The sequence below is a fragment of the Balaenoptera musculus genome, chromosome 19, assembly GCF_009873245.2.
Source record: "Balaenoptera musculus isolate JJ_BM4_2016_0621 chromosome 19, mBalMus1.pri.v3, whole genome shotgun sequence".
NCBI classification, from domain to species: domain Eukaryota; kingdom Metazoa; phylum Chordata; class Mammalia; order Artiodactyla; family Balaenopteridae; genus Balaenoptera; species Balaenoptera musculus.
The window spans coordinates 23,721,459-23,748,152 of record NC_045803.1 but is presented as its reverse complement, the minus strand read 5'-3'; the positions used below and the strand labels follow the sequence as shown (position 1 = coordinate 23,748,152).

At 39.0% G+C, this 26,694-nt stretch overlaps 1 protein-coding gene and 1 non-coding gene across 2 annotated transcripts in view; both read left to right on the top strand.

Annotated features, from left to right (window-relative positions):
- Positions 1-1,151: 1,151 nt before the first annotated feature.
- LOC118885808 (histone-lysine N-methyltransferase SETMAR-like) overlaps positions 1,152-26,694 on the top strand; it is a 43,615-nt gene continuing 18,072 nt past the window's right edge. Inside the window, exon 1 of the mRNA XM_036834883.1 lies at positions 1,152-1,395. Coding sequence (XP_036690778.1) covers positions 1,330-1,395 — 66 coding nt within the window. The 5' untranslated portion in view covers positions 1,152-1,329. The remainder of the gene's footprint in view (positions 1,396-26,694) is intronic.
- On the top strand, positions 14,553-14,682 carry LOC118885976. The gene has a single exon (XR_005017609.1). It is a non-coding gene; the product is annotated as a small nucleolar RNA SNORA11 (small nucleolar RNA).

Sequence of the window (26,694 nt, the reverse complement as noted above, 5' to 3'; positions counted from 1 at the left end):
TAAATATTTATATACATTGTTTTCATTGAAAGTGTGCTTACAGGCTTTAATATGTAGAATAGAGATTTCACTAATACCTTTGCTTTCCTTAAAATTGTAGAACAGATACCAGTGCAGCAGCCATTGTCTGTAATAAATGCTGATTGGCAAATTTTGTCAGAATAAAGTGTAATTTCTTAAATTATTTTCTTTGTTCCAATTGCTTTTTTTTATATTTAAATTTATTTATTTTTGGCTGCGTTGGGTCTTCGTTGCTGTGCGCGGGCTTTCTCTAGTTGTAGCGAGCTGGGGCTACCCTTCGCTGTGGTGCGTGGGCTTCTCATTGCGGTTTCTTCTCTTGTTGCAGGGCACAGGCTCTAGGCGCGGGGGCTTCAGTGGTTGTGGCACGTGGCTCAGCAGTTGTGGCTCATGGGTTCTAGAGCGCAGGCTCAGTAGCTGTGGCGCAGGGGCTTAGTTGCTCCGTGGCATGTGGGATCTTCCCGGACCAGGGATCGAACCCGTGTCCCCTGCATTGGCAGGCGGATTCTTAAGCACTGCGCCCAGGGAAGTCCCGGAGTAATATATTTTATCTTAAAAGTAAATGATGAAATAAAAAAAGAACTGGTCTTTCATCATGGACAGTAAGTAGCACTGGTCTAAACAGCTAGTCTGTGCTCCTTGAGGGCAGACATTGCATTCTATTTTAATTTGCCTGATAGTGGGCCTTAGGCAACTATTTATTAAATAAATGAATTTTCAATCTCCAACGTTGGGTCCAGGGCTTTAATATATAAAATCCCTACTACAATTCCTCAATGATTAGACTCGCTAACATTTACTGAAGTTTATCAAACGGCAGCATCTGAGCCAAGCGCTTTACTTCCCACCGCCTTTTTCACTCTCATGTTCTCCTTCCTCTGGGGGAGGGGGTGGGCTCAGCACCACGACTCGCCCTGTCTGTGCATTAGTTGGTCGAGCCCGACGCCCGTTACTGCCGAGTCCCGGCCAAGCCACGCCTCCACGCCGTTCGTCTGGCCCAGAGAGGGCGTGTCCATCGTCCCGCCGGACGATGCAGTCGGTCTCCTCTCGTGAGAATCCGTACGCCCTAGAGGACAGGAGCGGTGTGGGTGGGAGCGTGTTCCGCGGTCCCTCGGAGCCGGCGCACGCCGCGCCCCGCCCCCTCGGCACGCAGGCTCCGCGCGAACTCGCGCACGCGCGCGCGCGCACTCTTCAGAGCCTCACTCTGGCCAGCGGGAACTGACGGGCGGAGGCTGGGCTGCTGAAGTAAGAGGGGCGGAGCCCGGGTCTCCGCCGCCGCCGCCGCCGCCGCCGCTGCCGCCAGAGAGGAGCATGTCTGCAACTCGAGCCAAGAAAGTGAAGATGGCCACCAAATCATGCCCCGAGTGCGACCAACAGGTGGGCGCCGGGGGCCGGGCACCGGGCACACGGGCCGGTGGGGCGGGTGCGCGCGGGCGGGCGTCCATTGCCGGCGTCCGTTGGCTGTGGAGAGGCCGCCTCGCCGGGGTCCCAGCGGCTGAGCGTGTGGGCCGGCCCTCGAGCTCTGGCCACGATGGGAGCCCGGAACCGGCCGGGTAGAGCCGAGGGGTTGCGGGGGAAGCGCCCGGGGCCGCGGCCCGGCCGGTGCCCACCTGGCGGCGGTCAGACGGGCGAGTATCTTGCCCTGTGGCCAGCCGCGTGAGAGGGGGCGTGGGTTTATCGCGAGCTGACGGGGCGCCCTGTCCGGACCCTCCCCGAATCGCCTGTCCGGCTCCGGTGACAGCGGCAGGAGTGTGGGGCAGCAGCCCAAGTGGACGAGTTCGGTCCCTCAGCCCCCTCCTGCCCCGAAGAGAATGCCCGATGTGCCGACTCCGAGTCCGGGCTCCTGGCTCCGAAATCCGCCTTCTGCCAGGCAGGGTTGCTTTGTTCCCGTTTCAGATGTGTACGGTGGACCCCCAAAACTGTCCCCCCGCGACCTGGGCGGATGCTTAAATGTGACAGAAAAGCCCGCAGTGTAATGATGTTTTTCTCTTAGACTTAAGTAAATTGGTGATCTTTATGCTTTTTAATAATTTTCATAACCCCAATAGTCATTAATTTGGTCTAATTTTTAGTAGAACACTTTTAAATACTGTCTCCGTTAAAGTCCTATTTTTCTAGGTGCTCCCCTCTTAATATGCTGTATATTCTTGTTAACTTTTTAAAAGATGAATTTACCTTTCTTACCTTATGTGGTTTCTTGAACTTTTAATATCTGCTTTCTAAACTAAATTCACTAGGTCATGCAATGGCTTTATGACCACTAGTGGCCTGGGGTTCAGATAGACATTCAAACTTAAAAGGGTTCGGCTATGGGGACTTCCTGGTGGTCCAGTGGTAAAGAATCCGCCTTCCCATGCAGGGGACGAGGGTTCGAACCCTGGTCTGGGAACTAAGATCCCACATGCCGCGGGGCAACTAAGCCCGCGTGCCACAACTGTTGAGCTCTGGCGCCTCAATGAGAGAGCCCGCATGTCACAATTAGAGAGAAGCCCGCGTGCCGCAACTAGAGAGAAACACGAGGAGAGTGTGCGCCGTAATGGAAAGATCCTGCATGCCTCAACAAAGATCCCATGTGCTGCAACTAAGACCCGACGCAGCCAAAAGAAGGAAAATAAATAAATATTAAAAAAAAAAGGGGGGGGCTCAGCTATGACAGTAAACACTGCATGTGATCAACACAGCATCAGAACAGCATCTAATGACAGCTCAGGTGTGAAGAAAAACAACCATGCAGGTGGTTGCAAGAGCTACCATGGCTTAGAAATTTCATGCTTCTTAGCCCATGAGCAAGGCCTTAGCTTCCAAGGTTTTGCAGAGAATGGCATGATTATACTGTACTTAGGGAGCCCAAAGCTGTGGCTTCTCACCAGGTGCCTTCCAGTCCAGATACCAACAAGGGGTCATTTTTATCCTAGGCAATATTGCCTAGTAATGTAATAGAGCCGGCAGTGCAGAGCTCTTAGCACTCCGCCCTTGCTGCCCGCTGTTACTCCCCCCACCCCGTTACCTGGCAACGTTACCGGGAGACCGTTAACGCTGTATGGTCAGAGCAGTGTTAGAGGTCCTGCTCAGCCATTGGTCGGTGCTACAGTGGGCCGCATTCAGCCCTTGGTCTGCATCGCAGTGGGCCCCTCCCCCAAACGAGCAACTGTCAATGAGCTTCTTGTTGGCCCATTCAGCCAACAGTCAGCAGTGCAGTGGTCGTCAGGCGGAGGGAGAGTGAGGTAAGAGGCGGATCCCAGCCTTCTCACTGGGCCCTCCAGCTCACCCAGCCTCGAGCCAGTGACTGAGTTGGGGGGCCCAGGGAACAGGCTGGGGGCTGTGTCCTGCAGGGCTCCAGAGCCCTTGCCAAGACCACCCACTGGCCGGGTGCAGGCCTTGAGGCGGCGGTGAACCTCTCCCCCATACCTGCCTCTGCGACCTAATGGCAGCAGCAGTCTGCATGGGAAGCAGTTTTCGGGACCTGGCCCCCGCTGTTTGGGTGGCCTGAGGAGCCTGAGGGCCAGTTGGGTCCTGGGCGCCTGGCTCCTTAAGCAATGACAGCTGGGCAGGGTCTGGGGACCAGGTCCTGAGGGATCCATCAACTGAGATCTGCCTCTTCAGCCAGGCCTGGGCACTGGTGGGAAGACCCACACTGGGTGCTGGACGAATGCTCTGGGGCAGGGTAACCAGTGCCCCTGGAGACACCCCCTTCTCTTAGCTAGGCCTGGACCTCGGAGGGTGAGAGTCGTGCCTTGGGACCTTCCCTTTTCTTGTCAGAATAGAGAGTAACATTTGTTTGGTAGAGATTTACAGGAACATCGTTTCCTGATCATGACCTGACCTCAGACAAAGGATCTGACACCAAGAAGTTTGCAACAACTAACAGTACCCCTCCCTCACCTTTCCTGTAAGAGGGCTTTGCTGAAAGCTTTCAGGGAGTTTGGGGTGTTTAAGGCATGAGCCACCCATCTTCTTGCATGGCCCTGCAGTAAACCTTTCTCTGTTCCAAACTCATGTTTTGGTACTGTTTGGCCTCTGTGCGTCGGGCACATGGACTTGCATTTTGGTAACAGTAACACTGCTGCCATTACATCTTTATCAAGTTGACAGGGTCAGAGTGATAGAAGGTTAACCAAAGGTATTTTTTCTCAAGATGGAGTTTTGTTAACCCTTTATTAATGTGTCATACATAACCCAATGAAAAAAATTTTTTTTACTGACTCCTACATGTATAATATTTGATTATTCTTAACCAGAAAAAGGAGAAGTTCATTTAAAGCTCCGTCAATTAAAACCATTTGTAAGACATGTTTTATGCCAAAATGCAGACCTTAATGTGTATTTCTTTTCAAAATAATTACCTTTCCTTTTACTTTCCCTGTCTCAGCAAGAGAAATTTACTGCCTCTACTTTCTCTCAGCATTGTTTTCAGTTTTGTACATATTTTGTTAAATTTATCTCTATGAATTTAATTTTTAGGATGCTACTGTAAGTGGAATTGTTTTAAAATTTTCATTTTATCAGTGTTCATTAATTATATACAGGAATACAATTGTTTTTTTATTGTGGTAAAAACATAAAATTCACCATGTAAACCATTTTAAAGTGTATATATATATATATATATATATATATATATATTTCAGTGGCATTAATACATTCACAATGTGGTACAACCATCACCACTATCTAGTTCCAGAACATTTTCATCATTCCAAAAAGAGGACCTGTTTTCATTAAGCAGTCACTCCCTGATTCACCCTCCCTCTAGCCCCTAGTAACTACTAATTTGTTTTCTGTTTCAATGGAGTAGTCATGCAATATGTGTCCTTTGATATCTGACTTCTTTTGTTTAGCTTATCCATGTTGTATCATATATCAGTACTTCGTTCCTTTTTATGCCCAAATGACATTCCATTGTGTGGATGTATCCCATTTTGTTAGTCCATTCATTAGTTGATGAACATTTTGGTGGTTTCCACCTTTTGGTTATTGTGAATAGTACTGCTATGAATATTCATGTACAAGTTTTTCTTTTGTGTGTGTGTGTTTAATATATTCCATTTACTACTCAATTTTTGTTTATCGGCCATACCGCGTGGCTCGCGGGATCTCAGTTCCCCAACCAGGGATTGAACCCAGGCCATGGCAGTGAAAGTGCTGACTCCTAACCAGTAGACCATTAGGGAACTCCCACAAGTTTTTGTTTTAATATCTGTTTTCATTTATTATATTCCCACGAGTGGAACTGCATGGTCATATTGTAATTCTGTGTTTAGCTTATTGAGGAATTGTCAAACTGTTGTCCACAGGAGTTGTGCATTTTACATTCCCACCAACATTGTATGAAAGTTCTAATTTTCCCATATCCTCACCCACACTTGTTATTTTTTGTTTTTAAAAGAGTTAGTATAGTTTGACACCAAAGAAAAAAAAGAAAAGAAAATTCTCATGTTTGAAAAGCTTTAAGCTGCATTGTTGGCTCTTTATAACCATGACCAAACCTGTCAATTTCTCAGCGGAGAGCATGCTGGGAGGGTGGAGGAGAAAAATGGACACGATGATATCTTCCTAGTTCTGGAGGGTCCTCTGGAATGTAATTTCCTAGAGCTTGTTATTAATTAATTCAACAAATATTTATTAAGCACATGCTGTGTCAGAGACTGTTCTAGTTCAGGAAGTAAAACAGTGAATAAGAGAGACAGAGCCCTTCCTCCTGTGGGGCGGGGGGAATTAGAATAGTCATCCTAGAGCATGTGAAGTGGGATATCATTGTGGTTTTGATTTGCATTTCCCTAATAATTAAAGGCATTAAACATCTTTTCATGTGCTTCTTGGTCATTTATATATATTCCTTGGAGAAATATCTATTCAGGTTCGTTGCCCATTTTTTAAAAAAATATTTAATTAATTAATTAATTAATTTATTGGCTGCATTGTGTCTTAGTTGCTGCATGTGGGCTCTTCGTTACGGTAGAGTCTTCTCTCTAATTGTGGCCCGCGGGCTCCAGAGCACGTGGGCTCTGTAGTTGTGCCGCGTGGGCTTAGTTGCCACGAAGCACGGGGATCTTAGTTTCCCGACCAACTATCAAACCTGCGTCCGCTGCATTGGAAGGCGGATTCTTAACCACTGGACCACCAGGGAAGTCCCTCGTTGCCTATTTTTGAGTTGTTAATTGCGTTGTTTTTATTGTTTGAGTTCTAAGAGGTTTTGTATATCCTGGGTACTAAACCCTTATCAGATATATGATTTGCAAATATTTGCAAAAACCCATTGATAGTGCCCTTTGATGCACAAAAGTTTTTCATTTTGATGTAGTCCAATACGTCTGTTTTTTCTTTTGTTGCTTGTGCTTTTGGTGTCATAACTAAGAAACTATTGCCAGACCCAAGGTTATAATGATTTACCCATTTTCTCATCTAAGAGTTGTATAGTTTTAGTTGTTATATATATTCCTTGATTCATTTTGAGTTAATTTTTGTATATGGTGTGAGGTAAGGGTTCAGCTTCATTCTTTTGTATGTGGTTATCCCACTGTTCCAGCTCCTTTAGTTGAAGAGACTGTTTTTTCCTCATTGAGTGGTCTTGGCACCATTGTTGAAAGTCAGTTGACAATAGATTGATGGGTGTACTTCTGGATTCTTAATTCTGCTCCATTGATCTATATGTCTGTTATGCCAGCACTACACTGTTTTGTTTAGTTTTTCTTTTCTCAGGGATACACAGGCTTCTTTTAAAGACTTAAAAAAAAAAATTGAAGTATAGCTGATTTACAATGTTGTGTTAGTTTCAGGGGTACAGCAAAGTGATTCATATACATATATATATCCTTTTTCAGTTTTTTTTCCATTATATGTTATTAAAAGATATTGAATATAGTTCCCTGTGTTATACGGTAGGTCCTTGTTGTTTATCTGTTTTATATATAGTAATGTGTATCTGTTAGTTCCAAACTCCTAATTTATCCCCCTTCCCCTTTTGGTAACCATAAGTTTGTTTTCTATGTCTGTGAGTTTGTTTCTGTTTTGTAAATAAGTTCATTATGTATCATTTTTTAAGATTCCATATATAAGTGATATCATATAGTATTTGTCTTTCTCTGTCTGATTTACTTCACTTAGTATGATAATCTCTGGGTCCATCCATGTTGCTGCAAATGGTATTATTTCATTCCTTTTTGGAATGAGTAATATTCCAGGGTGTGTGTGTATGTATATGTGTGTATGTATATATATATCACATCCTTTTTATCCACTCATCTGTTGATGGATACTTAGGTTGCTTCCATGTTTTGGCTATTGTAAATAGTGCTGCTATAAACATAGGAGTGCATGTATCTTTTCAAATTATACTTTTGTCTAGGTATATGCCCATAAGTGGGATTGCTGGATCATATGGTAACTCTGTTTTAGTTTTTGAGGAACCTCCACACTATTTTCCATAGTGGCTGCACCAATTTACATTCCCATCAACAGTGTAAGAGGGGTCCCTTTTCTTCACACCCTCTCCAGTATTTATTTTTATTTGTTTATTTATTTTTAAATAAATTTATTTTTATATATTTATTTATTCTTGGCTGCGTTGGGTCTTCATTGCTGCGCGCGGGCTTTCTTCAGTTGCGGCGAGCGGGGGCTACTCCTTGTTGCAGTGCGCGGGCTTCTCATTGCGGTGGCTTCTCTTGTGGAGCACGGGCTCTAGGTGTATGGGCTTCGGTAGTTCTGGTGCGCGGGCTTCAGTAGTTGTAGCTTGCGGGCTCTAGAGCGCAGGCTCAGTAGCTGTGGTGCATGGGCTTAGTCACTCTGTGGTATGTGGGATTTTCCTGGACCAGGGCCCGAACCCGCATCCCCTGCATTGGCAGGCGGATTCTTAACCTCTGCGCCACCAGGGAAGCCCTCCAACATTTATTATTTGTAGACTTTTTAATGATAGCTCTACTGACCAGTGTGAGGTGATATCTCGTACTTTTGATTTGCATTTCTCTAATAATTAGCAATGCTGAGCATCTTTTCAGGTGCCTATTGGCCATCTGTATACCTTCTTTGGAGAAGTGTCTAGTTAGGTCTTCTGCCCATTTATTGATTGGGTTGTTTGTTTTTTTTGATATTGAGCTGTAGGAGCTGTTTATATATTTTGGAAATTAAGCCCTTATCAGTCACATCATTTGCAAATATTTTCTCCCATTCTATAGGTCGTCTTTTCATTTTGTTTACGGTTTTCTGTGCAAAAGCTTATAAGTTTGATTAGGTCCCATTTGTTTATTTTTGCTTTTATTTCTATTGCCTTGGGAGACTGATCTAAGAAAGTGTTGCTATGATTTATGTCAGAGAATGTTTTGCCTTTGTTCTCTTCTAGGAGGTTTATGGTGTCATGTCTTATACATAAGTCTTTAAGCCATTTTGAGTTTACTTTTGTGTTTGGTGTGAGGGAGTGTTCTAACTTCATTGATTTACATGCAGCTGTCCAGCTTTCCCTACACTACTTGCAGAAGAGACTGCCTTTTCTACATTGTATATTCTTGTCTTCTTTGTCCAAGATTAATTTTAAAGACTTTTAAAAAATTGAGGTGTAATTAAATGAGTGGTTACCAGTGGGGAAAAAGAAGGGGGGATGAGTGATACAGGGGTAGGGGATTAAGAAGTACAAACTATCATGTATAAATAAGCTACAAGGATATATTGTACAACACAGGGAATATAGCCAATATTTTATAATAACTATAAATGGAGTATAACCTTTAAAAATTTTGTATTACTGTATTATACACCTGTAGCATATAATATTGCACATCAACTATACATCAATTTTTAAAATTAAGGTATAATTATATATTATATGCATAATTATATATTACATACATAATTATTAATTTAATATATGACTAAGGAGAAAATATTTGCAAATGGTGTGACCAACAAGGGCTCAATTTCCAAAATATACAAACAGCTCATACAACTCAATAACAACAACAACAAAAAACACAGTTGAAAAATGAGCAGAAGGGCCTCCCATCAAGCCTCTTAGATAGCCTCAACCACCAGAGGGCAGACAGCAGAAGCAAGAAGAACTATAATCCTGCAGCCTGTGGAACAAAAACCACATTCACAGAAAGATAGACAAGATGAAAAGGCAGAGGGCTACATACCAGATGAAGGAACAAGATAAAACCCCAGAAAAACAACTAAATGAAGTGGAGATAGGCAACCTTCCAGAAAAAGAATTCAGAATAATGATAGTGAAGATGATCCAGGACCTCGGAATAAGAATGGAGGCAAAGATCGAGAAGATGCAAGAAATGTTTAACAAAGACCTAGAAGAATTAAAGAACAAACAGAGATGAACAATACAATAACTGAAATGAAAAATACAGTAGAAGGAATCAATAGCAGAATAACTGAGGCAGAAGAACGGGTAAGTGACCTGGAAGACAAAATGGTGGAATTCACTGCTGCGGAACAGACTAAAGAAAAAAGAAAGAAAAGAAATGAAGACAGCCTAAGAGACCTCTGGGACAACATTAAACGCAACAACATTCGCATTATAGGGGTCCCAGAAGGAGAAGAGAGAGAGAGAGGACCAGAGAAAATATTTGAAGAGATTATAGTCGAAAACTTCCCTAACATGGGAAGGGAAATAGCCACCCAAGTCCAGGCAGCGCAGCGAGTCCCATACAGGATAAACCCAAGGAGAAACACGCCGAGACACATAGTAATCAAATTGGCAAAAATTAAAGACAAAGAAAAATTATTGAAAGCAGCAAGGGAAAAACGACAAATAACATACAAGGGAACTCCCATAAGGTTAACAGCTGATTTCTCAGCAGAAACTCTACAAGCCAGAAGGGAGTGGCATGATATACTTAAAGTGATGAAAGGGAAGAACCTACAACCAAGATTACTCTACCCGGCAAGGATCTCATTCAGATTTGATGGAGAAATCAAAAGCTTTACAGACAAGCAAAAGCTAAGAGAATTCAGCACCACCAAACCAGCTCTACAACAAAGGCTAAAGGAACTTCTCTAAGTGGGAAACACAAGAGAAGAAAAGGACCTACAAAAACAAACCCAAAACAATTAAGAAAATGGTCATAGGAACATACATATCGATAATTACCTTAAACGTGAATGGATTAAATGCTCCAACCAAAAGACACAGGCTTGCTGAATGGATACAAAGACAAGACCCATATATATGCTGTCTACAAGAGACCCACTTCAGACCTAGGGACACATACAGACTGAAAGTGAGGGGATGGAAAAAGATAGTCCATGCAAATGGAAATCAGTAGAAAACTGGAGTAGCTATACTCATATCAGATAAAATAGACTTTAAAATAAAGAATGTTACAAGAGACAAGGAAGGACACTACATAATGATCAAGGGATGAATCCAAGAAGAAGATATAACAATTATAAATATATATGCACCCAACATAGGAGCACCTCAATACATAAAGCAACTGCTAACAGCTATAAAAGAGGAAATCGACAGTAACACAATAATAGTGGGGGACTTTAACACCTCACTTACACCGATGGACAGATCATCCAAAATGAAAATAAATAAGGAAACAGAAGCTTTAAATGATACAGTAGACCAGATAGATTTAATTGATATTTATAGGACATTCCATCCAAAAACAGCAGATTACACTTTCTTCTCAAGTGCACACGGAACATTCTCCAGGATAGATCACATCTTGGGTCACAAATCAAGCCTCAGTAAATTTAAGAAAATCGAAATCATATCAAGCATCTTTTCTGACCACAACGCTATGAGATTAGAAATCAATTACAGGGAAAAAAACGTAAAAAACACAAACACATGGAGGCTAAACAATATGTTACTAAATAACCAAGAGATCACTGAAGAAATCAAAGAGGAAATCAAAAAATACCTAGAGACAAATGACAATGAAAACACGACAATCCAAAACCTATGGGATGCAGTAAAAGCAGTTCTAAGAGGGAAGTTTATAGCTATACAAGCCTACCTCAAGAAACAAGAAAAATCTCAAGTCAGCAATCTACCCTTACACCTAAAGGAACTAGAGAAAGAAGAACAAACAAAACCCAAAGTTAGCAGAAGGAAAGAAATCATAAATATCAGAGCGGAAATAAATGAAATAGAAACAAAGAAAACAATAGCAAAGATCAATAAAACTAAAAGCTGGTTCTTTGAGAAGATAAACAAAATTGATAAGCCATTAGCCAGACTCATCAAGAAAAAGAGGGAGAGGACTCAAATCAATAAAATTAGAAATGAAAAAGAAGTTACAACAGACACCGCAGAAATACAAAACATCCTAAGAGACTACTACAAGCAACTCTATGCCAATAAAATGGACAACCTGGAAGAAATGGACAAATTCTTAGAAAGGTATAACCTTCCAAGACTGAACCAGGAAGAAACAGAAAATATGAACAGACCAATCACAAGTAATGAAATTGAAACTGTGATTAAAAATCTTCCAACAAACAAAAGTCCAGGACCAGATGGCTTCACAGGTGAATTCTATCAAACATTTAGAGAAGAGCTAACACCCATCCTTCTCAAACTCTTCCAGAAAATTGCAGAGGAAGGAACACTCCCAAACTCGTTCTATGAGGCCACCATAATCCTGATACCAAAACCAGACAAAGATACTACAAGAATAGAAAATTACAGACCAATATCACTGATGAATATAGATGCAAAAATCCTCAACAAAATACTGGCAACCAGAATCCAACAACACATTAAAAGGATCATACACCAAGATCAAGTGGGATTTATCCCAGGGATGCAAAGATTCTTCAATATATGCAAATCAATCAATGTGATACACCATATTAACAAATTGAAGAATAAAAACCATATGATCATCTCAGTAGATGCAGAAAAAGCTTTTGACAAAATTCAACACCCATTTATGATAAAAACTCTCCAGAAAGTGGGCATAGAGGGAACTTTCCTCAACATAATAAAGGCCATATACGACAAACCCACAGCAAACATCATTCTCAATGGTGAAAAACTGGAAACATTTCCTCTAAGATCAGGAACGAGACAAGGATGTCCACTCTCACCACTATTATTCAACATAGTTTTGGACGTCCTAGCCACGGCAGTCAGGGAAGAAAAAGAAATAAAAGGAATACAAATTGGAAAAGAAGAAGTAAAACTGTCACTGTTTGCAGATTACATGATACTATACATAGAGAATCCTAGAAATGCCACCAGAAAACTACTAGAGCTAATCAATGAATTTAGTAAAGTTGCAGGATACAAAATTAATGCACAGAAATCTCTTGCATTCCTATACACTAATGATGAAAAATCTGAAAGAGAAATTATGGAAACACTCCCATTTACCATTGCAACAAAAAGAATAAAATATCTAGAAATAAACCTACCTAGGGAGACAAAAGACCTGTATGCAGAAAACTATAAGACACTGATGAAAGAAATTAAAGATGATACCAACAGGTGGAGAGATATACCATGTTCTTGGATTGGAAGAATCAATATTGTGAAAATGACTATACTACCCAAAGCAATCTACAGATTCAATGCAATCCCTATCAAATTACCAATGGCATTTTTTATGGGACTAGAAGAAATCATCTTAAAATTTGTATGGAGACACAAAAGACCCCGAATAGCCAAAGCAGTCTTGAGGGAAAAAAACAGAGCTGGAGGAATCAGATGCCCTGATTTCAGACTATACTACAAAGCTATAGTAATCAAGACAATATGGTACTGGCACAAAAACAGAAACATAGATCAGTGGAACAGGATAGAAAGCCCAGAGATAAACCCACGCACCTATGGTCAACTAATCTATGACAAAGGAGGCAAAGATATACAGTGGAGAAAAGACAGTCTCTTCAATAAGTGGTGCTGGGAAAACTGGACAGCTACATGTAAAAGAATGAAATTAGAACACTCCCTAACACCATACACAAAAATAAACTCAAAATGGATTCGAGACCTAAATGTAAGACCAGACACTATAAAACTCTTAGTGGAAAACATAGGAAGAATACTCTTTGACATCAATCACAGCAAGATCTTTTTTGATCCACCTCCTAGAGTAATGGAAATAAAAACAAAAATAAACAAATGGGACCTAGTGAAACTTAAAAGCTTTTGCACAGCAAAGGAAACCATAAACAAGATGAAAAGATAACCCTCAGAATGGGAGAAAATATTTGCAAATGAATCAACGGACAAAGGATTAATCTCCAAAATTTATAAACAGCTCATTCAGCTCAATAGTAAAGAAACAAACAACCCAATCAAAAAATGGGCAGAAGGCCTAAATAGACATTTCTCCAGAGAAGACATACAGATGGCCAAGAAGTACATGAAAAGCTGCTCAACATCACTAATTATTAGAGAAATGCAAATCAAAACTACAATGAGGTATCACCTCACAGCAGTTAGAATGGGCACCATCAGAAAATCTACAAACAACAAATGTGGGAGAGGATGTGGAGAAAAGGGAACCCTCTTGCACTGTTGGTGGGAATGTAAATTGATACAGCCACTATGAAGAACAGTATGGAGGGTCCTTAAAAAACTAAAAATAGATTTACCATATGATCCAGCAATCCCACTACTGGGCATATACCCAGAGAAAACCATAATTCAAAAAGACACATGCACCCCAATGTTCATTGCAGCACTATTTACAATAGCCAGGTTATGGAAGCAATCTAAATGCCCATCAACAGACGAATGGATCAAGAAGATGTGGTACATATATACAATGGAATATTACTCAGCCATGAAAAGGAACGAAATTGAGTCATTTGCTGAGACGTGGATAGATCTAGAGACTGTCATACAGAGTGAAGTAAGTCAGAAAGAGAAAAACAAATATTGTATATTAACGCATGTATGTGGAACCTAGAAAAATGGTACAGATGAGCTGGTTTGCAGGGCAGAAGTTGAGACACAGATGTAGAGAACAGACATATGGACACCAAGGGGGGAAAACTGCGGTGGGGTGGGGATGGTGGTGTGCTAAATTGGGCGATTGGGATTGACATGTATACACTGATGTGTATAAAATTGATGACTAACAAGAACCTGCAGTATAAAAACAAACAAACAAAACAACTAATACTAAACTTTCATTGGGTTATTTGTATGGAAATATGTTAATGTAAATGTTTCAGACATTACATGAAATTTCTAAAAATCTTATATGTTCTGGTATAATGTTATAAGTCATGATTCTAGTTATTACTTTAAAATGTATATCTCAGAAAAAAAAAAGATTATGAGTTGAACCTGGATGATGGATACAGAAGAGTTCATTATACTGCTATTTTTGTTTATATTTTATTGTTTTTATTGTTTTCTATAATAAAATGTTTTTAAAAATTAAAAAAAAAAATGAGCAGAAGACCTAAATAGACATTTCTCCAAAGAAGACATACAGATGGCCAATAGGCACATGAAAAGATGCTCATCATTGCTAATTATTAGAGAAATGCAAATAAAAACTATAATGAAGTGTACCACCTCACACTGGTCTGAATGGCCATCATTAAAAAGTCTACCTGGGGTGTGCTCAGAGCACAGGGCCTGAAGAAATGGCTTCTCTGTTTACAACAAACCCAAGAGGAATCTGGCTTCATTGTGACAAGAGGCACAAAACTTGTGGCCTTCCTGTGAACAAATACCCAACACCTGTCCCCCTGCACCTCCATGTGGCTGCTGGGCAGGACAGTGGGGCAGGGCTCGATACTGGAAGGAAAGCTACAGTATTTAGTGGGGGAGTTTGCCACCTAGAGCCTATCTGGTCCACACGTGGGTGGGCTGTAAGTGGTGTTATAGACATAAAGGCTTTGAACCTCTCTTTTCAAGGAAAGAAAAGAAAAAGAAAAATAGATTCTATATGCCATTCTGGAAAAGGCAAGACTATGGAAACAATAAAAAGATCAGTGGTTGCCAGGAGTTTGCGGGGAGAGGGGAGATGAATACACAGAGTACAGAAGTTTTTATGAGCAGTGAAAATGCTTTGAATGACATTATAATGCTGGCTATATGTCATCATACTTTTGTCCAAACCCATAGAATGTGCAACACTATTCACTTCATTAAAGTGAACCCTAAGGTTAACTGTGGACTTTGGTGATTATCTGTCAATGCAGTTCATCCTTGGTGTTAAAAAAAAAGGTACCATTCTGTTGATAATGGCTATGCATGTGAGGGGAGGGGGTATTTGGGGGAATTTCTGTACCTTCTTGTCAATTTTGTTCTAAACCTAAAACTGCTTAAAAAAAAAAGTCTCAAGAGAATTAATGCTCAGGGTAGAAGTTTTTGGCAAAACTTTTGTTTCACTTTTATATATGTATATATATTATATGGTGTGTGTTTGTTGGATTGTGATGTAAAATTTTTTTTTAGATCAAAAAAGTTTGCAGGCCACCATAGTTAAGTTATACTGGCAAATAAAAGCACAAATTAACCTCAAAAAAAATAATACAAATAATAAATGCTGGAGAGGGTGTGAAAAAAAGGAAACCCTCTTACACTGTTGCTGGGAACGTAAATTGGTGCAGCCACTACGGAAAACAGTGTGGAGGTTCCTCAAAAACTAAAAATAGAGTTACCATATGATCCAGCAATCCCATTTCTGGGCATATACCTAGACAAAACTATAATTTGAAAAGATACATGCACCCCTACATTTATAGCAGCACTATTTACAATAGCCAAGACATGGAAGCAACCTAAGTATCCATCGACAGATGAATGGATAAAGAAGATGTGGTATATATATACCATGGAATATTACTCATTCTAAAAAAGAATAAAATAATGCCATCTGCAGCAACATGGATGGACCTAGAGATTATAATACTAAGTGAAGTAAGTCGGAAGAGAAATACAAATACCATATGATACCTCTTATATGTGGAATCTAAAATACAATACAAATATACATATCTATGAAAGAAAAACAGACTTACAGACATAGAGAACAAACTTTTAGTTGCCAAGGGGTAGGGGGGCTGGGGGAGGGAAGGATTGGGAGTTTGGGATTAGCAGATGCAAACTGGTATATATAGAATGGATAAACAACAAGGTCCTCCTGTAGCACAGGGAACTATATTCAATATCCTGTGATAAACCGTAATGGAAGAGAATATGGGAAAGAATATATATATGTATAACTGAATCACTTTGCTGTACAGCATAAATTAACATAACATTATAAATCAACTATACTTCAATAAAATATTTTAAAAATTAAGGTATAATTGATATAATGTTATATTAGTTATATATATTAGTTATAGCATTATATTAGTTTCAGGTGTACAATATAATGAATTGATGTTTGTATATATTGTGAAATGATCACACAATAAGTCTTTGTTTATTTGTTTATTTATTTACAGCAGTTTTAGGTTCACAACAAAATTGAGAAGAGGGTACAGAGATTTTCCATATACCCTCTGCCCCCACACATGCATAGCCTCCCCCATATCAACATCCTCCACCAGACTGGTAAATTTGTTAAAATTAATAACCCTACATTGACACATCATTGTCATCTGAAGTCCATAGTTTACATTATGGTTCACTCTTGGTGGTGTACATTCCATGTGTGGACAAATACATAATGACATGTATCCACCATTACAGTATCACTGAGTATTTTCACTGCCCTAAAAATCCTCTGTGCTTTGCCTGTTCATCCCTCCCTCCCCTTCACCCCTGGGAACCACTGATCTGTTAACCATTTCCATAGTTTTGCCTTTTCCAGAATGTCATATAGTTGGAATCATGCAGTGTGTGACCTTTTCAGATTGGCTTCTTTCACTTAGTAATACACATTTAAGCTTCCTCCATGTCTTTTCAGGGCTGGATAGCCTTTTTTTTTTTTTTTTTTACAAACACTGAATAATATTCCATTTTCTGGAAGTTCCACAGTTTATTTATCCGTTTACCTACTGAGGGACATCTTGGTTTCTTCCAAGGTTTGGCAATTATGAATTAAGCTGTTATAAACGTGTGCAGGTTTTTGTGTGGATATAAGTTTTCAACTCTTTCAGGTAAATATCAAGGAGCAAGATTGCTGGATTGTAAGATAACAGTATGTTTAGTTATGTAAGAAACTGCCAAACTGTCTTCCAAAGTGGCTGAGGCATTTTGCATTCCCACCAGCAATGAGAGTTCCTGTTGCTTCACATCCTTGTCAGACTTTGGTGTTGTCAGTGTTCCAGATTTTGGCCATTCTAATAAGTGTGTACTGGAATCTCATTGTTTTAGTTAGCATTTCCCTGATGACATATGATGTGGAGCATCTTTTCATATGCTTAAATGCTCTTGGTGACATGCCTTTTAAGGTCTTTGGCCCTTTAAAAAAAAATTGGGTTATTTTTCTTATTGTTGAGTTTTAAGAGTTTTTTGTATATTTTGGATAGCAGTCCTTTGTCAGGTATGTCTCTTGCAAATCTTTTCTCCCAGTCTGTGGCTTGGTCTTTTCATTTTCTTGAAAGTATATTTTGCAGAGCAGAAAATTTTAATTTTAATGAAACCCAGCTTATCAGTTCTTTCTTTCATGATCGTACCTTTGGTGTCATATGTAAAAAGTAATCACCAAACCCAAAGTCATCTAGATTTTCTCTTTTGTTATCTTTCAGGAGTTTATAGTTTTGTGTTTTACATTTAGGTCTGTGATCCATTTTGAGTTAATTTTTGTGAAGGATGTAAGATCTGTGTCTAGATTCCATTTGTTGTTGTTGTTGTTTTCATGTGGGTGTCTAGTTGTTCTAACACCATTTGTTGAAAAGACCATCTTTGCTCCATTGTATTGCCTTTGCTCCTTTGTCAAAGTTCAGTTGACTGATTTATGTGTGTCTATTTCTAGGCCCTTTATTTCTGTTCCATTGATTTATTTGTTCTTTCACCAGTATCACACTGTCTTAGTTACTGTAGCTTTATAGTAAGCCTCCAACTTTGTTCTTCTCCTTACATGTTGGGTTGGCTATTCTGGGTCTTTTGTCTCTACACGTAAAGTTTAGAATCTGTTTGTTGATATCCACAAAGTAACGTGATGGACTTTTGATTGGGATTTCATTGACTCTTTAGATCAGTTGGGAAGAACTGACATCTTGACAATATTGAGTCTATTTATCCATGAACATGGAATATCCGTATATTTTAATTCTTTGATTTTGTTCATTATAGTTGTGTAGTTTTCCTAATATGGATCTTGTACAGTAAGTCCCCTACCTATGAATGAGTTCTGTTCCAAGAGTGTGTTCTGTTCTGAGAGTGCGTTTGAAAGTCTCATTTGTTCGTTAAGTCCAACAGAGTTAGCCTAGGTACCCAACTAGCACAGTCAGCTATATAGTATTGTACTGTAATAGGTTGATAATACTTTTCACACAATAATACATAAAAAACAAACACAAAAAATAAAGAAAACATTTTAAATCTTACAGTACAGTACCTTGAAAAGTACAGTAGTGCAGTACAACAGCTGGCATACAGGGGCTTGTATTGAGTGAACAGGCGAGAAGGGTTACTGGCTGGAGGAGGGAGAGGAGGGGGGAGATGGTAGAGCTGAAGGATCGTCAGCAATAGGAGACGGAGTGCAAGCTGCAATTTCACTCACGCCTGACAGTGATGGCACAGGTTCTGGTTCTTTGCTGGATTCAATTCTATGTACCTTCTTGAAGAAACGATCCAGTGATGTCTGGGTAGTAGCTCTTTTTTCCTCGTCATAGATGACACGATAGCACTGGATAGCATTCTGAACAGCTGCTGCAACCTTTGTGTACCATTCTACATTCGGGTCCTGTGCCTCAAAAACTAACAGTGCCTCCTCAAGTAAAATCCCCTTGCCGTTTCCTGCATTGTGAATCTCTTTGGTTCTTCAGTTACTTCTTCTTCCTCTTGTCTCTCTTCATCCTTTCTCTCGGCCTCCAATTCCATCAGGTCTTCATTAGGAAGCTCCTTGTGTTGCTCAGCAAGGAGTTCAATGAAGTCGTTGTCTTGCAGATCTCGCTCCAGCTTAGACCTCTTTGGACTCTCATCCACCTTCTCAAACCCACGAAAATCGTGAACAAACTGTGGGCAAAGATTCTTCCAAAGCCCATTCATGATGACAACCGTAACCTCATGCCAAGCAAAGTTAATGTTTTTTATGGCCTTGTAGATGTTATAGTCCTTCCAAAATTGTTGCAAGGTTGTTCCTGATTCGTGTCACTCGCCTTTACTGCCTGACAAAAAGTGTGACCTAAATAATATTTCTTGAAAGTTGCTATAACTCCCTGGTCCATAGGTTGGGTGAGCGACATAGTATTTGGTGGCAGATGCACTACTTCGACGTTAGGATAAAAGTTGTCCACTAATGGGGGGTGGCCCGGAGCATTGTCAAGCAGCAAAAGAATGTTGAATGGGATGTCCTTCTCCAAGCAACATTTCGCTACCTCCTGGATAAAGTGGTGGAAAAACCAGTCCTGGTAAATGGCCTGTGTAACCCAGGCTTTGGGGATACTCAGTCACACAAGAGGAAGGAAACCCTTGGCTATGTTGGGTTCTCTGAATGATAAACTAAGAGAGGCTTCAGCTTCATATTGCCGGAAGCATTGCCACCAAACAACAGAGTTAGCGTATCCTTCGCTGCTTTATAGCCTGGCATCAAGTTTTCCTTCTTACTGATGTAACTTTGGTCTGGCATCCTCTTCCAGTACAGTCCTGTCTCATCCACGTTAAAAAGCTGCTCGGGTAAATATGCGCCTTCATCCATAATTTTTCAAAGCATTTCAGGAAGTTCCTGGGCAGCTACTGTATCTGCACTCGCTGCCTCACCACTTACTTTTATGTTGTGAAGGTTGGTTCTAGCCTTGAACTGATGAAACCGGTCATGGCTGACACTAAAAGATGTGCCCTCTGATTCTTCACCGTGTTTCTTCTGCAAGTCTTCATAAAGCCTTTTAGCTTTCTCTTGAATCAACATTAAGCTGAGTGGGACTTGACACTGATGCTGATCCTGCATCCACAAACTGAGAAATTTCTTCATCTCCTCTATCACTTTTCCATGCTTCTTCAATATTACTGTTGACATCATTGGCACAGCAGACTTCACATGTTCCATGATCTTGTCCTTGTTCTTTAGAATCATTGATGGTTGAACAATTCATGTTATAAGAATGAGCAACGTCTACTATCTTACTGTCTCGCCCCACTCTCAATTATTTTCACTTTTGTTTCCATCATTATTGCTTGGTGCTTCTTAGCAGTACCAGCTACATCACTGCTGCTTTTACACTTGCTTCTGGACATCCTGGGCTTGAAATAAAGATCCTGTACTCCTGTACTCTATACAGGACTGTAAAGTACACAAAAGCACAACCACTTGTAGAGGATGCACGCACGTGACAATGTACACCAGACACTTGACCCAACTTATATGATTGGACATGTGAATGCACGTTCGCATCTTTGAAAGTTCGCAACTTGAAGGTTCGTACGTAGGGGACTTACTGTACATATTTTATTAGGTTTATACTTATGAATTCCATTTTTTTGCCATGCTAATTATAAATGGTATTGTGCTTTTAATTTCAAAGTCCATTTGTTTATTCCTGGGATATAGGAAGGCAGTTGGCTTTTTTGCATTAACCTTGTGTCCTGTAATCTTGTTACAGTAGCTTATTTCAAGAGATTTTTGGTTGATTAATTTGGATTTCTACATAGACAATCATGTCATCTGCAAAAAAGACAATTTTATTTATTCCTTCTCAATCAGTATGCCCTTTATTTCCTTTTCTTGTCTTACTGAATTAGCTGGGACTTCCAGTATGAGGTTGAAAAAGAGTGGTGAGAGGGGACATCCTTGTCTTGTTCCTGATCTTAGTGAGAATGCTTCTTGTTTCCTACCATTAAGTATTATGTTACCTGTAGGTTTTTTGTAGATATCTACTATAAAGCTGAGGAAGTTCCCCTCTATTCCTTGTTTACAGAAAGCATTTATCATGAATGGGTGTTGGATTTTTGTTAAATGTTTTTTCTGCATCTACAGACATACCTTGTTTTATTGCACTTTATTGTACAATACTTTGCAGATACTGCATTTTTTACACAATGAAGGTTTATAGCAGCCCTGCGTTGAGCAAGTCTATCAGTGCCATTTTTCCAGCAGCATTATTTTTTAATTAAGGTATATACATTGTTTTTGTAGACATAATGGTATTACACACTTACTAAACTACAGTATAGTGTAAGCATTAATTTTATACACACTGGGAAACCAAAAAATTCATGTATCTTTTTTCTTACTTTATCCCTTTAACCTGTTAGTGTCTTTGTATTTAAAGTGTGTTTCTTTGTATTTAAAGTAAACAGCTTAGTGTTGGTTTTGCTTTGTTATCCATCTGACAATGTCTGCCCTTTGATTGGAGAATTAATCCATTCACATATGATGTAACTTATATGTTTGGATTTAATTTTTTTTTTTTGCTGTTTGTTTTCTGTCTCATCAGCTTTTTATTCTTCTGTTTCTCTTTTTCTCCCTCTTTTGTCTTAATTACATGTTATTGGTACTATGTTTTAATTTCTCTTTTGGCCTCTTACCTTTATTTGTTTGCTTTTGTGTGTGTGTGTGTGTGTGTGTGTGTGTGTGATTGCTCTAGGAATTACGTTATGCAGCTCTAACTTATCACAGTCTAGAGGCAATATTGGATTAGTTCAGGAAAAATATAGGAATTTTGCAACCATCTAGTTCCCTTTACTTCTCCTAGCCTTTGTGCTATAATTAGAGTGATCAGCTTATCTCCTGATAAGTTTTATTTCCTAGTTTTAGCGCTGAAAGTTCTGTGTCTGGGCAACTCCCTCAGTCCTGGGCAAATTGGAAAGGTTGGTCATTTTTGCTATTGTTATCATCTTTGTTACATCTATAAATGTTATAAACTCAACAATATGATGTTGTACTTTTTGCTTTAAGTCAGAGGTGGGCAAAATATGGCTCTCAGGCAAAATATGGCTCCCATACCAAATCTGGCTCCTGGCCTGTTTTTGTAGGACCCACAAGCTAAGAATGTTTTCTGCATTTTTTTTTAAGATCAAATATTTTGCATTTTTAAAGAGTTACTAAGAAAAAGGAAAAAGAAAAATATGAGACACGAACAGTTATATGACCATAAGCCAAAAATATTTACTAATCTGTGCAAAAAAAGTCTGCTGATGCCTTCCTTAACCAACTATATATGTCTTTAAAAGAAAATAATAGAAAAAAATATATACACATATACTTATTTTAAATATGAGTATTTTAAATATGAGTAAATATGAGTGAAAACTGGAGAGCCCCCTCTTTTTTTTTTTAAAGGAGATTTTAGTACATTGTTTGGGGAGCAATCTTGTGGGCCAACCAAATCTGTATTGTGTTTTATACAAATATGGTTTATGGACAGTGGTGGAAATGTGATCAGAGAAAGATTAAACAAGAGAAATATAGTTGATGTTGTTCCAGTGCCAATAAGCACTGCCAGTATATAGTATAAAAAGGATTTGGTAAGGTTTTCCAAAGTAAAGAAAACCTATTTAAACTCTAATTCTTAGCTTAAAATTAAATTTATTATGTTCTGACATAACTGACTTGAGTAATTTTACTTTGGAAGAAAATATTTCAATATTTAAAACATTTTCATTTGTTCTGATTAATAGAGTAAAAGCTTAGGTTTACTTTGTATGCATAATATCTTCCAGTTTCTTCAGGTCAGAAACTATTGTAAATCCTGATATGTTTCACCTGGCAGAAAATAATCTTTCAGGACAAAAAAAAAAGCCTATTTTTTAATATGCTGGCTTAAAGGTGAAAAGAAAATCTAAGGACAACTAGAAGTTTTTGTCATAATAAGAGCTCAGTTTCATTTGGAGAGAGCTAATTATGCTACATACATTCTTTTGAATATAATAAATATTACGTACGTTTAAGCACATTGTTTCAATTTTTAATGTAAATTCTTAAGGGAATATTCATGAGAATTTAATCAAACTTGTTGATTTAAAAAAAAAAATTATTTATTTATTTGGCTGCGCCCGGTCTTAGTTGCCACATGCGGGATCTTCGTTGTGCCGTGCGGGATCTAGTTCCCTGACCAGGGATCAAACCCGGGCCCCCTGCATTGGGAGCACAGAGTCTTAACCACTGGACCACCAGGGAAGTCCCTCAAACTTGTTGATTCTTTTTTTTTTTTTTTAATAATGAAGCTGCTTTTCTTTTTTTTTTTTTTTTAATTTAGGGAAGGCTCTTTTATTTATTTATTTATTTTTATATTTATTTTTGGCTGTGTTGGGTCTTCGTTTCTGTGCGAGGGCTTCCTCTAGTTGCGGCAAGCGGGGGCCACTCTTCATCGCGGTGCGCGGGCCTCTTCACTATCGCAGCCTCTCTTGTTGCGGAGCACAGGCTCCAGATGCACAGGCTCCAGATGCGCAGGCTCAGTAGTTGTGGCTCACGGGCCCAGTCGCTCCGCGGCATGTGGGATCTTCCCAGACCAGGGCTCGAACCCGTGTCCCCTGCATTAGCAGGCAGACTCTCAACCACTGCGCCACCAGGGAAGCCCTGTTGATTCTTAAATGTGCTATTTTCTCTTAGTAAAAAACTGAAGAAAGTAATATTATGTTACAGTTGAGGTTTTCTAATTTTTTAAAGGTGAAGTTTTTTCTTTCTAAACTGGATTAAGAAACAATTCTTTAAGATATAAGCTAAAAAAAATCGGAAACCAGAAAGCCATGTTTTGTTTCTTACTTTTTTTTTGACTACACAACAAATAAGAATATTAGAATATTGCATATGAGTACTATGATGATTCTACAATACCTGAAGTATATCATATTAAGTTTTTCTATGTATTTTATACATAGTATATAAAATCTTTAGAGTTTGAAGGAATTTTTCCATTTGAATATATTATCCTTTAAAAAAATTTAGAAACATAGTTATAGAAATACTATAAGCAGGAAAGAGGTAGAATATTTCAGTTTCTTTGTAAAATTCTCTGCAGACCTGTATTAAAAATGTAGTTCACAATCATCTAAACCAGTAGTCCTGAACCAGGAGTGATTGTGTTCCCCTGGGGACATTCAGCAAAATCTGGAGACATTTTTGGTTGTCACAATTGGATGGGAAGTGCTACTGACTTCTACTGGGAAGAGGCCAGGGATGCTGATAAACATCCTACTATGCAGAGGACAGCTCATCACAGCAAGTTATTGGTCACAAACAAAATAGTGCCAAAGTTGAGAAATATCCATCAACATCATTTATGCTTTTCATTTCCAAGGTGTGTCACATCTATTATTCATATAACTCAGAGTTGACCAAGTCCTTATGAGTGTATAGTATTCAAAATTATTGTTAGCCTTCTAGCATTTAAAAAATTTTTAATAAAATCTACATAACATAAAATTTACCATTTTAACCATTTTTAAGTGTACAGGTCAATGGCATTAAGTACATTCACAGTGTTGTATAAGCATCACCACCATCTGTCTCCAGAACTTTTCTTATTATTCCAACCTGAAACCCTGTACCCTTAAACAATAACTCCCCATTCCCCACTCCCCCTAGCCCCTGGTAACCTCTGTTCTACTTTCTTTTTTTTGTTTTTTTAAAATTAATTAATTAATTAATTAATTTATTTATCCTTGGCTGTGTTGGGTCTTCATTTCCACGTGAGGGCTTTCTCCAGTTGCGGCGAGCGGGGGCCGCTCTTCATCGCAGTGTGCGGGCCTCTCACTATCGTGGCCTCTCTTGTTGCGGAGCACAGGCTCCAGACGCGCAGGCTCAGTAGTTGTGGCTCACGGGCCCAGCCGCTCCGCGGCATGTGGGATCTTCCCAGACCAGGGCTCGAACCCATGTCCCCTGCATTAGCAGGCAGACTCTCAACCACTGCGCCACCAGGGAAGCCCTGTTCTACTTTCTGTCTATGAATTTGTCTATTCTAGTTACCTCATATAAGGGAAATCATTAAAATATTTGTTCTTTTTAGTACTTTTTGTGTATTTGTTGTTTTAATTATTACCTTAGGGTTTTTTGGTGTGTGTTTGTATGTTTTTTGTTTTCTTGTAAAGCAGATTTTTTTTTTAATTTGGAGAATGTTTTATTTGACACAGAGCAATCACATTATGAATTATATGTCTACTGACAGTGATTTTCAGTTCTCTTTGTAATAAAGGTTGGAATGAGTTATTTATAATGTGGTTATTTTATAACTCCTTGGAATCTAAGAAACAAAATAAAACAAGGACTTTTTCCTTATAGTTTGTTTCCAGTTTTACTTGGAAAAATGTAAAAACAATCTACATTCAAGGAATCAATTGATGTAGTGTTCCAACAATTGATATTATTAGCAAGTGATACTTTGAATTAAAAAAAGATCCTGGAAATGCAATGTTACAGCAAGTCATTAATATTTTCAATACAGAGTACAAATTGTAGTGTAATTAACTCTTGGATTAATAGTATCCAACTTGTCCAACCCATTTTACAGTTGTTTCTAGAGGAAGCTCTTTTTATAAATGAATTTGGTGGAGGTAGTAGTTGCTTGTTGTTGTTGTCTTGGAAGATGATAATTAGCTCAGTTGCAGGAATGTTACATTAAACATTTTCATTAAGTAATGGAAATCAACCTATTAATTGAATGTGAGTGTTTGTGTATCATTTCTCATTTAACCAAAACAGTCTTTGCTAGTTCTGAGTGAAGGCATATATCCCTTTCTTGGTGATATGTTTAATTTTAAATAAATGAATTGATACCTTTGAATTTTATTTGAACAAAAATGTAAACTGAAAAAATGACCAACATACCTATCTCTAGTATATTTTCCTCTTTTCAAAAATTAACATTTTTATTTGTGATTAGAAAGAACCACATGATATACTTAGTAAACTATGGACTTGGATGTATCTGGAGTAACAGTTGTGATTTAGAAGTCAGTTATCAAAGTTTTTTTCCTCTTAAATACAAGCTAGAGATCTGCTTTTTCAGTATTTTTACTGAAGAAAAAGAATTCTACCAGAATTTTAGTTAGCTTAGTGTTAATTAGTTTAGACAAAATGTTTGTGTTCTAGAGTATGAGGCATCTTAAAAATACATGAATGTAAAGCACTACAGCTAAGCTTTATGCAAGAAGAACGGTAGGAGAATAGACTTCTTTACATATGGAATTGCAGTTTTCTGTCTGAACTTATTCTTGCTGGTATTTGAAAATCATTTCTGGTTTTTGGTGAATAATTCTTAATTCAAGGATCATCATTAGTGAAATCTTGGGGGCAGTGTCTCTTCAAAAGCTTTTTTTTTTTTTGGCGTGGGATTGACGTGCTAAAATATGATGAAATGCCTGAATAAGATCACGGTGGATTGTATCATATCGATACCCTGGTATTATACTCTAGTTTTACAGAATCTTACTGTTGGGGGATACTAGACAAAGTATATAAGGGCTGTCTCTGTAGTATTTCCTATAACTGCATGTGAATCTATAATTTCCTTTAAACAAGAAGCAATATGATGAAAGACCAGATTTATTTTCCCACCTGCAGCAACCATAAAAAGCAGATGAAACGTTTAAGACAACGGTTTTCAAGACACTTGACATTAGGCAATGTAGGGTAGTGACCCTGAGAATTGAGAAACAAATTAGGTGAGCCCTATGATTGCCCTAGCTAACCACCTTAA